Consider the following 13434-nt stretch of genomic DNA (forward strand, 5'->3'; position numbering starts at 1 on the left):
TAAATACTCAACATAGGGGTCTGTTTAGGTTTGGGGGACAGTAACCAATGGCTACTGGCCTTGAGGGTGGCTACACCCTCTTTGTGCGTCCTCCCTGAGGGGAGGGTGGTGAAAGGAAATGCCTCCTTGACATGGTTACTGTAAGGAAATGGCTCCCTGTTGTAATTACCCCCCACATTTTGCCTGATACTGACTTGACTGAGAAGTGTGCTAGGACCCTGCTAACCAGGCCCCAGCACCAGTGTTCTTTCACCTAAAATGTACCATTGTCCACACAATTGGCACAACCCTGGCACACAGTTAAGTCCCTTGTAAAAGGTAGCAGTGGTACCAAGGGCCCTGAGGCCAGGGAAGGTCTCTAAGGGCTGCAGCAGGTCTTATGCCACCCTAGGGACCCCTCACTCAGCACAGACACACTGCTTACCAGCTTGTGTGTGCTGGTGGGGAGAAAATGACTAAGTCGACATGGCACTCCCCTCAGGGTGCCATGCCAACCTCACAATGCCTGTGGCATAGGTAAGTCTCCCCTCTAGCAGGCCTTACAGCCCTAAGGCAGGGTGCACTATACCACAGGTGAGGGCATAGGTGCATGAGCACTATGCCCCTACCATGTCTACGCAAAACCTTAGACATTGTAAGGGAAGGGTAGCCATAAGAGTATATGGTCTGGGAGTCAATCAAAAACAAACTCCACAGCTACATAAGGGCTACACTGAATACTGGGAAGTTTGATATCAAACTTCTCAGAATAATAAACCCACACGGATGCCAGTGTTGGATTTATTAAACAATGCACACAGAGGGCATCTTAGAGATGCCCCCTGTATTTTACCCAATTGTTCAGTGCAGGACTGACTGGTCTGTGCCAGCCTGCTGCTGAGACACAAGTTTCTGACCCCATGTGGTGAGGGCTTTGTGCGCTCTGAGGCCAGAAACAAAAGCCTGCACTGGGTGGAGGTGCTTCACACCTCCCCCCTTGCAGGCATTGTAACACCTAGCAGTGAGCCTCAAAGGCTCCGGCTTCGTGCTACAATGCACCAGGGCACTCCAACTAGTGGAGATGCCCGCCCCCTGGACACAGCCCCCACTTTTGTCGGCAAGTCCAGGGGAGATAATGAGAAAAACAAGGAGGTGTCACCCACCAGTCAGGACAGCCCCCAAGGTGTCCTGAGCTGAGGTGACCTCCCAGCATCTCCACCCAGTGCAGGCTTTTGTTTCTGGCCTCAGAGAGCACAAAGGCTCTCACCCCAGGGGGTCAGAAACTCGTCTCTCAGCATATACTTAATATGGCCACAATGTACTTACAATGTAAGGTTTTGCTTAGACACTGTAGGGGCATGTTGCTCAAGCAGCTATGCCCTCACCCGTGGTATAGTGCACCCTGCCTTAGGGCTGTAAGGCCTGCTAGAGGGGTTACTTACCTATGCCACAGGCAGCATTTTGTGTGCATGGCATCCTGAGGGGGCACAACAATGGCAGTGTGCATGTGTTAGGTGAGGGATCCCTTAGGGTGGCACAACATATGCTGCAGCCCTTAGGGACCTTCCCTGGTTACAGGGCCCTTGGTACCACTGGTACCTTTTACAAGGGACTTATCTGTGTGCCAGGGGTGTGCCAATTGAGGAAACAATGGTACATTTTAGGTGAAAGAACACTGGTGCTGGGGCCTGGTTAGCACGGCCCCAGCACACTTCTCAGTCAAGTCAGCATCAGTATCAGGCAAAAAGTGGGGGGTAACTGTAACAGGGAGCCATTTTCCTACAGTTTGACAGCTAGCTGTCCACAAAACATTCTTTTAATGCATTCGTTTTGAGGGGAGGTCATAAAGAGGGGCTATAATTGAGCCACAATTTTTTTATGAGCTTACTGTAATACCCAGTTAGGCCTAAGAAGGCCCCTCACTTGGGTCTGTGTAGTAGGTGGGAGTCCAATCTAAAATAGTCTGGATCGTCCCCTGCAGTGGTTGAATCTGGCCTCCACCTACCAGATGGCCCAGATATACAACCTTTCCCTGCGCTATCTGGCACTTAGAGGCCTTGCTAGTGAGGCCTGCTTTTTCAGAGTCTCCAAAACATTCCTAAGGTGGACTAGGTAGTCATCCCAGGTGGAGCTAAAGACCGCTATATTGTCTAGATGTACAAGTTACTTACCTTCGGTAACAAAATATCTGGTAGAGACATATTCTAGCTGCAGATTCCTTACCTTAGAATTTTCCCCCAGGCGTCAGACTGCATCCAGAGAATTTTTCTTCGAGCAATACCCTTGCATGTCGGTCGACTCCGTAGGCACCGTCATGACATCAGGAGTAGTACATAGACGCCGCCCTCGCGCAGTGACTTCTGTTTCTTTACACGACTTTCCACGCCAGAGCGCAGAGCCGCTAAGAACACGGATATTGGTGCGGCAGAGCTAAGGACCTGAAAGGGGGAATCCCTGCCCCTAGAAATCAGTTCGGAAGCGGGGAGAATGGGTGGGCGGTAAGGAATCTGCAACTAGAATATGTCTCTACCAGATATTTTGTTACCAAGTAAGTAACTTGTACATCTGATAGAGACTTCTAGTTGCAGATTCCTTACCTTAGAATAGATATCCAAGCAATGCCATCCTCGGTGGTGGGCTGCAAACTAAGATCATACTAGAAAGTCCTGCAGGACCGAACAACCAAAATAGCCGTCCCGACGGACCTGACTGTCCAGGCAGTAATGTTTGGCAAACGTGTGCAGGGATGCCCACGTAGCTGCCTGACAGATGTCCAGGACAGGAACTCCGCGTGCTAATGCAGTGGATGCAGCAGTGGCCCTGGTAGAATGAGCCCGCAAGCCTTCAGGAGGTTGCTTTTTCGCCAAAGCGTAGCATATTTTGATGCAAAGAAGCACCAATCGAGAGATGGTACCTTTCTGCACCGCCTTCCCTTTCTTCGCACCCACATAGCCAAACAGTTGATCATCCACCCGGAAGTCTTTAGTACGATTGAGGTAGAACGTCAACGCTCTTTTTGGGTCCAGACGGTGGAGTCTCTCCTCCTCATGGGAAGGATGTGGGGGTGCGTAGAATGTAGGCAAACTGATGGACTGGCCTACATGAAACGGTGTAACCACCTTAGGAAGGAATGAAGCTCTAGTGTTTAACACCACTTTGTCGGGGTGTACGGACAAGTACGTAGGCTTTGAAGAAGGGGCCTGAAGCTCACTCACCCTGCGAGCAGAGGTGATAGCAATAAGAAAGACAGTTTTGAACGTGAGGAGCAGTAAGGGAAAATTATGCATAGGCTCAAAGGGAGTACACATCAAGAAGGTAAGCACAATATTAAGATCCCACTGAGGCATGATGAAGGGAGTGGGAGGAAATAAGTGGGTGAGCCCCTTTAAGAACCTACTCACAAGAGGAGATTTAAAGAGTGAGGGCTGATCAGGAAGTCTAAGAAAGGCAGAAATGGCAGTCAGATACCCCTTAAGGGTGCCCAATGCAGAGCCCTGCTGGGCTAAAGAAAGAATGAATAGAAGAATTTCTGAAAGAGGGGCAGATAGGGGGTCAACAGATTTGTTGGTGCACCATGCCACAAATTTAGTCCAATGACAGGGGTATACAGTTTTAGTCGATGGACGCCTGGCTGCTAAGATAACATTGCAGACTTCGGGTGGAAGGGCAAATGCCTTCAACTGTTGCCGCTCAATCTCCACGCATGAAGGCGGTAGTAGGACAGGTTCGGTAGAGGGCCGTCCCCAGCTGCTGCAACAAAAGATCCACCCAAGAGGCAGTCTGAGTGGAGGATCGATGGACATGCTCAGTAGCTCGGGATCCCACACTCTTCAAGCCCAGTCTGGAGCCACCAAGATAACTTGGGTCCGGTCGCTCTTGATCTTCTTGAGAACTCTAGGCAGAAGAGGGATAGGCAGAAAGGTGTAAAGGAGGCCGGAGTTCCACTCGAGACGAAAAGCGTCTCAGAGCAAGTGCCGCCTTGGAAACTCCAACATGCAAAACAGCTGACATTGTGTGTTTTCTGCGGAGGCGAACAGATCTAACCAAGTCTCTCCCCACATGAGAAAGATCTTGCGCCACCTCCGGATGGAGACACCATTTGTGATCGACAGTGCGTCGGCGGCTGAGTTTGTCTGCTCTGACGTTGAGAGCCCGCCAGATGTTGAACCATGAGGGTAATGCCCTGATGTTCCAGTCATGTCCAGAGGCGTAGTCCCTCTTGACATAGGGTCCAGGACCCTACCCCGCCTTGTTTGTTGGAGTACCACATGGCGGTAGTGTTGTCCGTGAACACCTGCACCACTTTCCCTTTGAGAGAGGGAAGGAATGCTTTCAACGTAACTTTGATCGCTCGGAGCTCCAGCATGTTTATGTGGAGTCCCGACTCCGCAGGAGACCAGAGGCCTCTGATCTCCACCTCTCCCATGTGGCCGCCCCAACCCAGAAGCGACGCATCTGTCACTATTGAGAGATCTGGTTGGGGAAGGGAGAGGGATCTGCCATTGACCCAATTGGGGTTTGAAAGCCACCACTGCAGGTCTTTCGCTGTCCCCTCCGAGATCTGGACCATGTCGGAGAGATTCCCCTGATGCTGCGCCCACTGGAACTTGGAAGTCCCACTGCAGAGCCCGCATATGCCACCTGGCATGTGTTACTAGCAGGATGCAGGATGCAGGATGCCAGGAGGCCAAGCAGCCTCAGAGTCTGTTTCACCAAAATCCAAGACCAAGGCTAAAAGATCAGAATCATAGCCTGAATGTCTGACTCGCTTTTGGGGAGGATAAGCCAGAAACCGCACAGTCTCCAGAACTGCTCCGATGAAAGGGAGCGTCTGAGAGTGAGTCAGGTGTGAGTTCGGCACGTTGATGGTGAACCCCAGCTGGTGCAGGAGGTTTGTCGTAGTCTGTAGGTGTGAGACCACTGTCTGGGGCAAAGGTGCCTTCAACAGCCATTCGTCGAGGTAGGGGAAGACAGACCACTAACCTGCGCAGATGAGCTGCAACCACCGCCATCACTTTCGTGAACACCCGAGGGGCACTGGTAAGGCCGAAAGGGAGCACGGTAAACTGAAAGTGCACATGACCTACCACGAATCGTAGGTAACGTCTGTGGGCAGGCAGGATGGGGATGTTGAAATAAGCGTCCTGCAAGTCCAATGCTACCATCCAGACTTCCGGGTCTAAGGCAGACAGAACCTGAGCCAGGGTGAGCATTTTAAACTTCTTCTTGAGGAAGTAGTTCAGGTCCCGAAGATCTAGGATAGGGCGCAAGCCTTTTTCCTTCTTTGGTTTCAGAAAGTAGTGGGAATAACAACCACAACCTACTTCTGGCACAGGGACCCTTTCTACAGCTCCCTTTGGCCAAGAGAGCCGCGACTTCCTGGTCGGAGAAACACCAAATGATCCTCCGAAAGGGGATGGAAGGATGGTGGCATGTGTGGTGGTGGGGATTCGAAAGGGAGGGAGTAGCCCTTCCCAATTATTTGCAAAACCCACCCGTCCGTGGTGATATGTTCCCAGTGGGGCAGATGATGGTGGATTCTGCCTCCCACTGGGCGGGACTGAGGGGTCGGACTAGGAAGGTTTCTAGGCTGCTGCGGGGGCAGGGGTGGACTGGACAGACCTTGTTCCCTGTCCCACAACCTCGTGGGATTCCGAGCCCCCGGCCACGCATAGGCTGTCCAGCATGCATGGCCCGGTGGCTGGGTTGAGGACGCGACAAAGTGCCCCTTCAGTGGCCAAGAAAGTGACGAAAAGCGGACTGTTGGAGGCGTGTGGCGGCAGAAAGGCCAAGGGACCGAGCCGGAGCCCTGGACTCCTTGAACCTCTCTAAGGCTGAGTCCACTTTGTCTCCAAATAGACGGGTGCCATCAAATGGCATGTCCATGAGTGACTGTTGGACATCCCCCGAAAAACCAGAAGTACGTAACCAGGCATGGCACCTCAAACCACTGTCGTAGCAACCGATCTGCCTAGAGAGTCGGTCGTATCCAGCCCACAACGGAGGGTGAACTTTGCCGCGTCTCTCCCATCTGACTGCTTGGGAGACGATAGCACAGGTTTCCTCTGGTATCTGCGGCAGGACTTGCGCAACCGTATCTCACAGGGAGTGGGAATAACAGCCCAAAAGGCATGTGGTGTTCATGAACCGCAGCGCGAGGCTGGAGGAAGAAAACAACTTCTTACCAAACTGTTCCAGCCTTTTGGAGTCCCTATCCGGGGGTGAGGAAGGGAACGCGCCAGAAGAAGAGGATGCCTGGATAAGAAGACTCTCAGACGTAGGATGTTGGGAAAGGAACTTTGGGTTGTTCGGCGCAGGCCGATGGCGAGCGATCGTCCAGTTCACAGGAGCCCCTGTGTTGGGTTTGGACCACATACCCAAAAGGATGTCAGTGAGGGCTTCATTAAATGGAAGAAGGGGTTCAGAAGTAGAAGCCCCAGGCTGAAGCACCTCCGTTAGGAGGTTAGACAAGACATCAACAGTAGGTAGCTCAAGGCCAAGAACTTCAGCCGCCCTACTAACCACCATACCATAGGTAGCTTCCTCTGCCATAGCCAAGGTAGGAGGAGACAGCATGCCAGAGTCAGGAGAGGTATCAAGACCACTGGCTTCGCCTAAGTCCTGTGCCCAGGGACCCCTCCAATTCCTCCCCATAGGAAAATGGGTCAGAATCCAACCTCAGGCGAATAGGGCCCAGCGAAGCCGAAGGTGGCGTCGGCCGACGCCGATCTGAGTCGTCGGGGATGAGAATGGGGTTGACGTCGATAGTGGGCACCACCGATGTCGACAACAACCCGGCGCCGGGGGAAGGTCGACTGTGCGACCGGCGTCGGGCGGACCCGTGCACGGATTTGGAGGCGACCTCAGGGGCCGGGGCCGAAGCCGCCGGCGCGGAACCCGAAGGCCCCTCGGCCAAGCCCCTTGGGCCCGAATGCACCGTATAGGGGTCGGCACGCCCTAAGATGAGGCGCATGCCCTCGGAAAACTCTGAGTTGGGCGGGGGTGGCTCCGGGAAACTCAGGGAAGCGCGGAGCCGACCCAGGTGTAGGCTCCAAAGACGGAGGCCTACTTCGCTGAAGCTCGTCCCACGTCGGCTGAGCGATGGGGTGAAGTCGGAGAGCGATGGGACTTTTTTTTTACCGTGCCCTGACGATGTCGATGACGAGTGGTGGTGGCTCCGCGACCGATCTAGAGATCTTCCTCTCGAGCAAGATCGGGACTTACGAGTCGAGTGCCAGGCCGCCATCAGCTTTAGGGACCGCTCCCTCAAAGCCTTCGGATGCATCGCCTGGCACTCTGAGCACGACTTCGGGTCGTGCTCGAAGCACCACAAACAGACAATGGGGGTCAGTCACCGACATCATGCGGTGACAGTTCTCGCAGGGCTTGAACCCGGTCTTCGGGGACATGCTTGACGCACCAAGTTTGCACCAAAAAAAAGTTGACAAAACGGTCGAATTCGGCCAAAAAATAGCTCTCTCTCAGATCAGTGCATGGCAGCGAAAGATAAGAACGGACGTCACTGCGCGAGGGCGGGGTCTATGTACTACTCTTGACGTCATCACGGCGTCCACGACGCCTGCGGGGTCGACCGACGCCACCTACCGATGCGCAAGGGTATTGCTCGAAGAAAAAATCTACGAATCCAGTCTGACGCCTGGGGGGAAATTCTAAGGTAAGGAATCTGCAACTAGAAGTCTCTATCAGATATGCTGCACTATAGGCTTCCAATCCTTGGAGGATTGTATTCACCAGCCTCAGAAAAACGGCAGGTCCATTTTTTCCAGTCGAGAGGGCCCTCTGTAGGAAGCTGGCTCTGTATATACTATCTCAAAACGAGAGATAGTGTGCACAGAGTCCAGGGGTTCCCCAACAGGTTTCACAGAGGCAATAATAGATCATACTAATCCTGTATTTGTGGTAGTGTGGTTGAGCAGTTAGGCTTATCAGAGGATAGTGTTTAGCAATTGTTATACACACACAAACAATAAATGAGAACACACTCAATGACAACTCCAGGCCAATATGTATTGTATATGTATCTTAGGAACTTTGAATCACAAAAGCATGTACAGTTTTGGCAATAATGGCAATAAGCTATTTTAAAATTGGACACTTAGTGCAAACATCCACTCCACAGTTCCTGGGGGAGATAAGTATTTGTTAGGTTCACAGATACGTAAAGCACTTACAGGGTTCAAAGTTGGGTCCAAGGTAGCCCACCGTTGGGGGTTCAAGGAAACCCCAAAGTTACCACACCAGCAGCTCAGGGCCGGTCAGGTGCAGAGGTCAAAGTGGTGCTCAAAACGCATAGGCTTCAATGGAGAAGGGGGTGCCCATGGTCCAGTCTGCCAGCAGGTAAGTACCCGCGTCCTCGGAGGGCAGACCAGGGGGGTTTTGTAGGGCACCGGGGGGGGGTGGAGGAGGTTTGGGGAAACACACAAGTCCACACAGAAAGTACACCCTCAGCAGCACTGGGGCAGCCGGGTGCAGTGTGCAAACACGCGTCGGGTTCTCAATAGGAATCAATGGGAGACCAAGGGGTCTCTTCAGCGATGCAGGCAGGCAAGGGGGGGGGGGGCCTCCTCGGGGTAGCCACCACCTGGGCAAGGGAGAGGGCCACCTGGGGGTCGCTCCTGCACTGGAGGTCAGATCCTTCAGGCCCTGGGGGCTGCGGGTGCAGAGTCTTTACCAGGCGTCGGATCTTAGAAGCAGGCAGTCGCAGTCAGGGGGAGCCTCTGGATTCCCTCTGCAGGCGTCGCTGTAGGGGCTCAGGGGGGTCAACTCTGGCTACTCAAGGTCTCGCAGTCGCCAGGGAGTCCTCCCTGAAGTGATTGTTCTCCACAAGTCGAGCCGGGGGCGTCGGGTGCAGAGTGTCAAGTCTCTCGCTTCCGGCGGGAAACGCGAGTTGTTTCAAAGTTGCTTCTTTGTTGCAAAGCTGCAGTCTTTGGTGAACAGAGCCGCTGTCCTCAGGAGTTCTTGGTCCTTCTAGATGAAGGGCAGTCCTCTGAGGCTTCAGAGGTCGCTGGTCCCTGTGGAAAGCGTCGCTGGAGCAGTGTCTTTAGAAGTGTGGAGACAGGCCGGTAGAGCTAGTGCCAAAGCAGTTGGTGTCTCCGTCTTCTCTGCAGGGTTTTTCAGCTTAGCAGTCCTCTTCTTCTTAGGTTGCAGGAATCTGAGTTCCTAGGTTCTGGGGAGCCCTAAATACTGAATTTAGGGGTGTTTAGGTCTGGGGGGTTAGTAGCCAATGGCTACTAGCCCTGAGGGTGGCTACACCCTCTTTGAGCCTCCTCCCTGAGGGGAGGGGGGCACATCCCTAATCCTATTGGGGGAATCCTCCAGCTGCAAGATGGAGGATTTCTAAAAGTTAGAGTCACCTCAGCTCAGGACACCTTAGGGGCTGTCCTGACTGGCCAGTGACGACTCCTTGTTTTTCTCATCATCTCCTCCGGCCTTGCCGCCAAAATTGGGGCCGTGGCCAGAGGGGGCGGGCAACTCCACTAGCTGGAGTGCCCTGTGGTGCTGTAACAAAGGGGGTGAGCCTTTGAGGCTCACCGCCAGGTGTTACAGTTCCTGCAGGGGGAGGTGAGAAGCACCTCCACCCAGTACAGGCTTTGTTACTAGCCACAGAGTGACAAAGGCACTCTCCCCCATGTGGCCAGCAACATGTCTGGTGTGTGGCAGGCTGCTAAAACTAGTCAGCCTACACAGATAGTCGGTTAAGGTTTCAGGGGGCATCTCTAAGGTGCCCTCTGGGGTGTATGTTACAATAAAATCTACACTGGCATCAGGGTGCATTTATTGTGCTGAGAAGTTTGATACCAAACTTCACAGTTTTCAGTGTAGCCATTATGGTGCTGTGGAGTTCGTGCATGACAGACTCCCAGACCATATACTCTTATGGCTACCCTGCACTTACAATGTCTGAGGTTTTGCTTAGACACTGTAGGGGCATAGTGCTCATGCACTGGTGCCCTCACCTATGGTATAGTGCACCCTGCCTTAGGGCTGTAAGGCCTGCTAGAGGGGTGACTTATCTATACTTCATAGGCAGTGTGAGGTTGGCATGGCACCCTGAGGGGAGTGCCATGTTGACTTAGTCGTTTTGTCCTCACTAGCACACACAAGCTGGCAAGCAGTGTGTGTGCTGAGTGAGGGGTCCCCAGGGTGGCATAAGACATGCTGCAGCCCTTAGAGACCTTCCCTGGCATCAGGGCCCTTGGTACCAGGGGTACCAGTTACTAGGGACTTACCTGGATGCCAGGGTGTGCCAATTGTGGAAACAAAAGTACAGGTTAGGGAAAGAACACTGGTGCTGGGGCCTGGTTAGCAGGCCTCAGCATACTTTCAAATCAAAACTTAGCATCAGCAAAGGCAAAAAGTCAGGGGGTAACCATGCCAAGGAGGCATTTCCTTACAGTTAGGTTTGAAGTTAAGTAAAACACTTACAAGTCTCAAAGTTGGGGCCAAGGTAGCCCACCGTTGGTGGTTCAAGGCAACCCCAAAGTTACCACACCAGCAGCTCAGGGCCGGTCAGGCGAAGAGGTCAAAGAGGTGCCCAAAACACATAGGCTTCAATAGAGAACAGGGGTGCCCTGGTTCCAGTCTGCCAGCAGGTAAGTAACCACGTCCTCAGGGGGCAGACCAGGGGGTTTTTGTAGGGCACCGGGGGGCAGGGGGAAACACAAGCAGGCACAGAAAGTACACCCACAGGGGCAGCCGGGTGCAGTGTGCAAACAGGCGTCGGGTTTTAGATATAAAGTAATGGAGTGACCCGGGGGTCACTGCAACGATGCAGGCAGGCACAGGGGGGCTCCTCGGTGTAGCCACCACCTGGGCTAGGCAGAGGGTCGCCTGGGGCATTGCTGTGGGTGCTCATCTCTGGTTACTCATGGGCTCGCAGTCGCCAGAGAGTCCTCCCTGAGGTGTTGGTTTTCTGCAGGTCGAGCCGGGGGTGTCGAGTGCAGAGTGAAAAGTCTCACGCTTCCGGCGGGAAATGTGAAGTCCTTAAAGTTGCTTCTTTGTTGCAAAGAAGTTGCAGGATTTTGAACAGAGCTACTGTTCACAGGAGTTTCTTGGTCCTTGAATGCAGAGCAGTCCTCTGAGGCTTCAGAGGTCACTGGTCCCTGTTGGATGCGTCGCTGTTGCAGTTTTCTTCGAAGTTGGGAGACAGGCTGGTAGGGCTGGGGCCAAAGCAGTTGTCGTCTCAGTCTTCACTGCAGGGCTTCAGGTCAGCAGTCCTCCTTCTTGTTAAGGCTGCAGGAATCTGATTTCCTGGGTTCTGGGTCCCCCATAAATACTGAATTTAGGGGTGTTTTTAGGTCAGGAGGGCAGTAGCGAATGGCTACTGTCCTGGAGGGTGGCTACACCCTCTTTGTGACTCCTCCCTGAGGTGAGGTGGGGGGGGGGGGGGGGGGGGGGGGGGGGGGGGGGGGCACATCCCTAATCCTATTGGGGGAATCCTCCAAAATCAAGATGGAGGATTTCTAAAGGCAGGGGTCACCTCAGCTCAGGGCACCTTAGGGGCTGTCCTGACTGGTGGGTGACTCCTTGTTTTTCTCATTATCTACCCTGGACATGCCACCAAAAGTGGGGGCTGTGTCCAGGGATCGGGCCTCTCCACTAGCTGGAGTGCCCTGGGGCATTGTAACACAAAGCTTGAGCCTTTGAGGCTCACTGCTAGGTGTTACAGTTCCTGCAGGGGGGAGGAGTGAAGCATCTCCACCCAGTATAGGATTTGTTTCTGGCCTCAGAGCACAAAGGCTCTCACCCCAGGAGGTCAGAAACGAGTCTCAGCCGCAGGCTGGCACAGACCAGTCAGTCCTGCACTGAAGGATTGGGTAAAATACAGGGGGCATCTCTAAGATGCCCTCTGTGTGCATTTTTTTAAATAAATCCAACACTGGCCTCAGGGTGGATTTAATGTGCTGAGAAGTTTGATACCAAACTTCACAGTATTCAGTGTAGCCATTATGGAACTGTGGAGTTCGTTTTGACGAACTCCCAGACCATATACTCTATATGGCTACACTGCACTTACAATGTCTAAGAATTGGCTTAGACACTGTAGGGGCATAGTGCTCCTGCAGCTATGCCATCACCTGTGATATGGTGCACCCTGCCTTAGGGCTGTAAAGCCTGCTTGAGGGGTGACGTACCTACGCCACAGGCAGTAGGTTGTGCGCATGGCACTCTGAGGGGAGTGCCATGTTGACTTAGTCTTTTTCTCCCCACCAGCACACACAAGCTGTGAGGCAGTGTGCGTGTGCTGAGTGAGGGGTCCCCAGGGTGGCATAATACACGCTGCAACCCTTAGAGACCTTCCCTGGCCACATGGGCCTTGGTACCAGGGGTACCTTTTAAAAGGGACTTATCTGTATGCCAGGGTGTGCCAATTGTGGAGACAAAGGTACAGTTTTAGGGAAAGAACACTGGTGTGCTGGGGCCTGGTTAGCATGGTCCCGGGCACACTTTCAATCAAAGCTGGCATCAACAAAAGGCAAAAGATTTGGGGTAACCATGCCAACAGTGGCATTTTCCTACAGAGTGCACTTACCTCCAGTTGGGAGGGGGGGGGGGGGCAGGACTGCCAATAAGTAATCTAGTTTAGTGTTACTATAATAAAGTACCTTTATTTTTGAAACATTGTGTGGTTCCTTTCATGTGTGATAAGTTGTTGTGTGACTACTGCGGTATTGCATAAGCTTTGCATGTCTTCTAGATAAGTCTGGGCTGCTCATCCACGGCTACCACTAGAGAGCTCTGACTTCCTAGACACTGCCTACATTCACTAACCGGGGTTGTCTGGTCCTGGTATAAAGGTACCAACGCAATAGATGTCCACCACACACCATGCTAGCTTTTTCGTGAACAGTGTCAAATCTTTCAGATCCACTTCGACACCTGGAGAGAATTCAAATGTAAGGAAACTGCAGCTGGAAATCTCTATCAGATATACCCTAACACACACAAAAGTATCTGCAAAGAGACTGCTTTGCACCCAAATATGATTTGATTAATTGCTGTGCCCAATAACTTAATCATTCTCAACATTAGTCCTTCCACCACCCCCGGCTGAAATAACTTGAAATCCTGCCTCCAAACAGACTTACCTTGTAATCTGCTCCTGAATAGCTTCTGTGTTTGCCTCTGCAAAAAGGTACAGCATGGTACAGCTGAAGTAGTGTGTGTGGCTATTGGGATACCGCAGTTGATTGGCAATAGCATTCAAAAACAAATAACGACCTAAAAGCAAAGAATAAAAAAATTGGCATGTTCAAAACCACAACGCTGCAACAAAAATCAAGGCAACTAAACCTTGGGCAAAGTACAAACTGCTAATCCAACAAGCTCATGCTCAGACTACTGGGTAAAACATGCAAAAATGTAATTCAATAACAAGTTACTTAAATTTGGTAAAACTCTTTCTGGCGGAGACTCTAACCAGTGATTCCTTAC

At 52.4% G+C, this 13434-nt stretch overlaps 1 protein-coding gene across 1 annotated transcript in view; it reads right to left on the bottom strand.

Annotated features, from left to right (window-relative positions):
- CNOT1 (CCR4-NOT transcription complex subunit 1) overlaps positions 1-13434 on the bottom strand; it is a 1177977-nt gene that overhangs the window by 56075 nt on the left and 1108468 nt on the right. The window contains exon 48 of the mRNA XM_069215998.1: positions 13089-13221. Within this exon, the coding sequence (XP_069072099.1) occupies positions 13089-13221 (133 nt within the window). The remainder of the gene's footprint in view (positions 1-13088; positions 13222-13434) is intronic.

The sequence above is a fragment of the Pleurodeles waltl genome, chromosome 12 (assembly GCF_031143425.1).
Source record: "Pleurodeles waltl isolate 20211129_DDA chromosome 12, aPleWal1.hap1.20221129, whole genome shotgun sequence".
NCBI classification, from domain to species: domain Eukaryota; kingdom Metazoa; phylum Chordata; class Amphibia; order Caudata; family Salamandridae; genus Pleurodeles; species Pleurodeles waltl.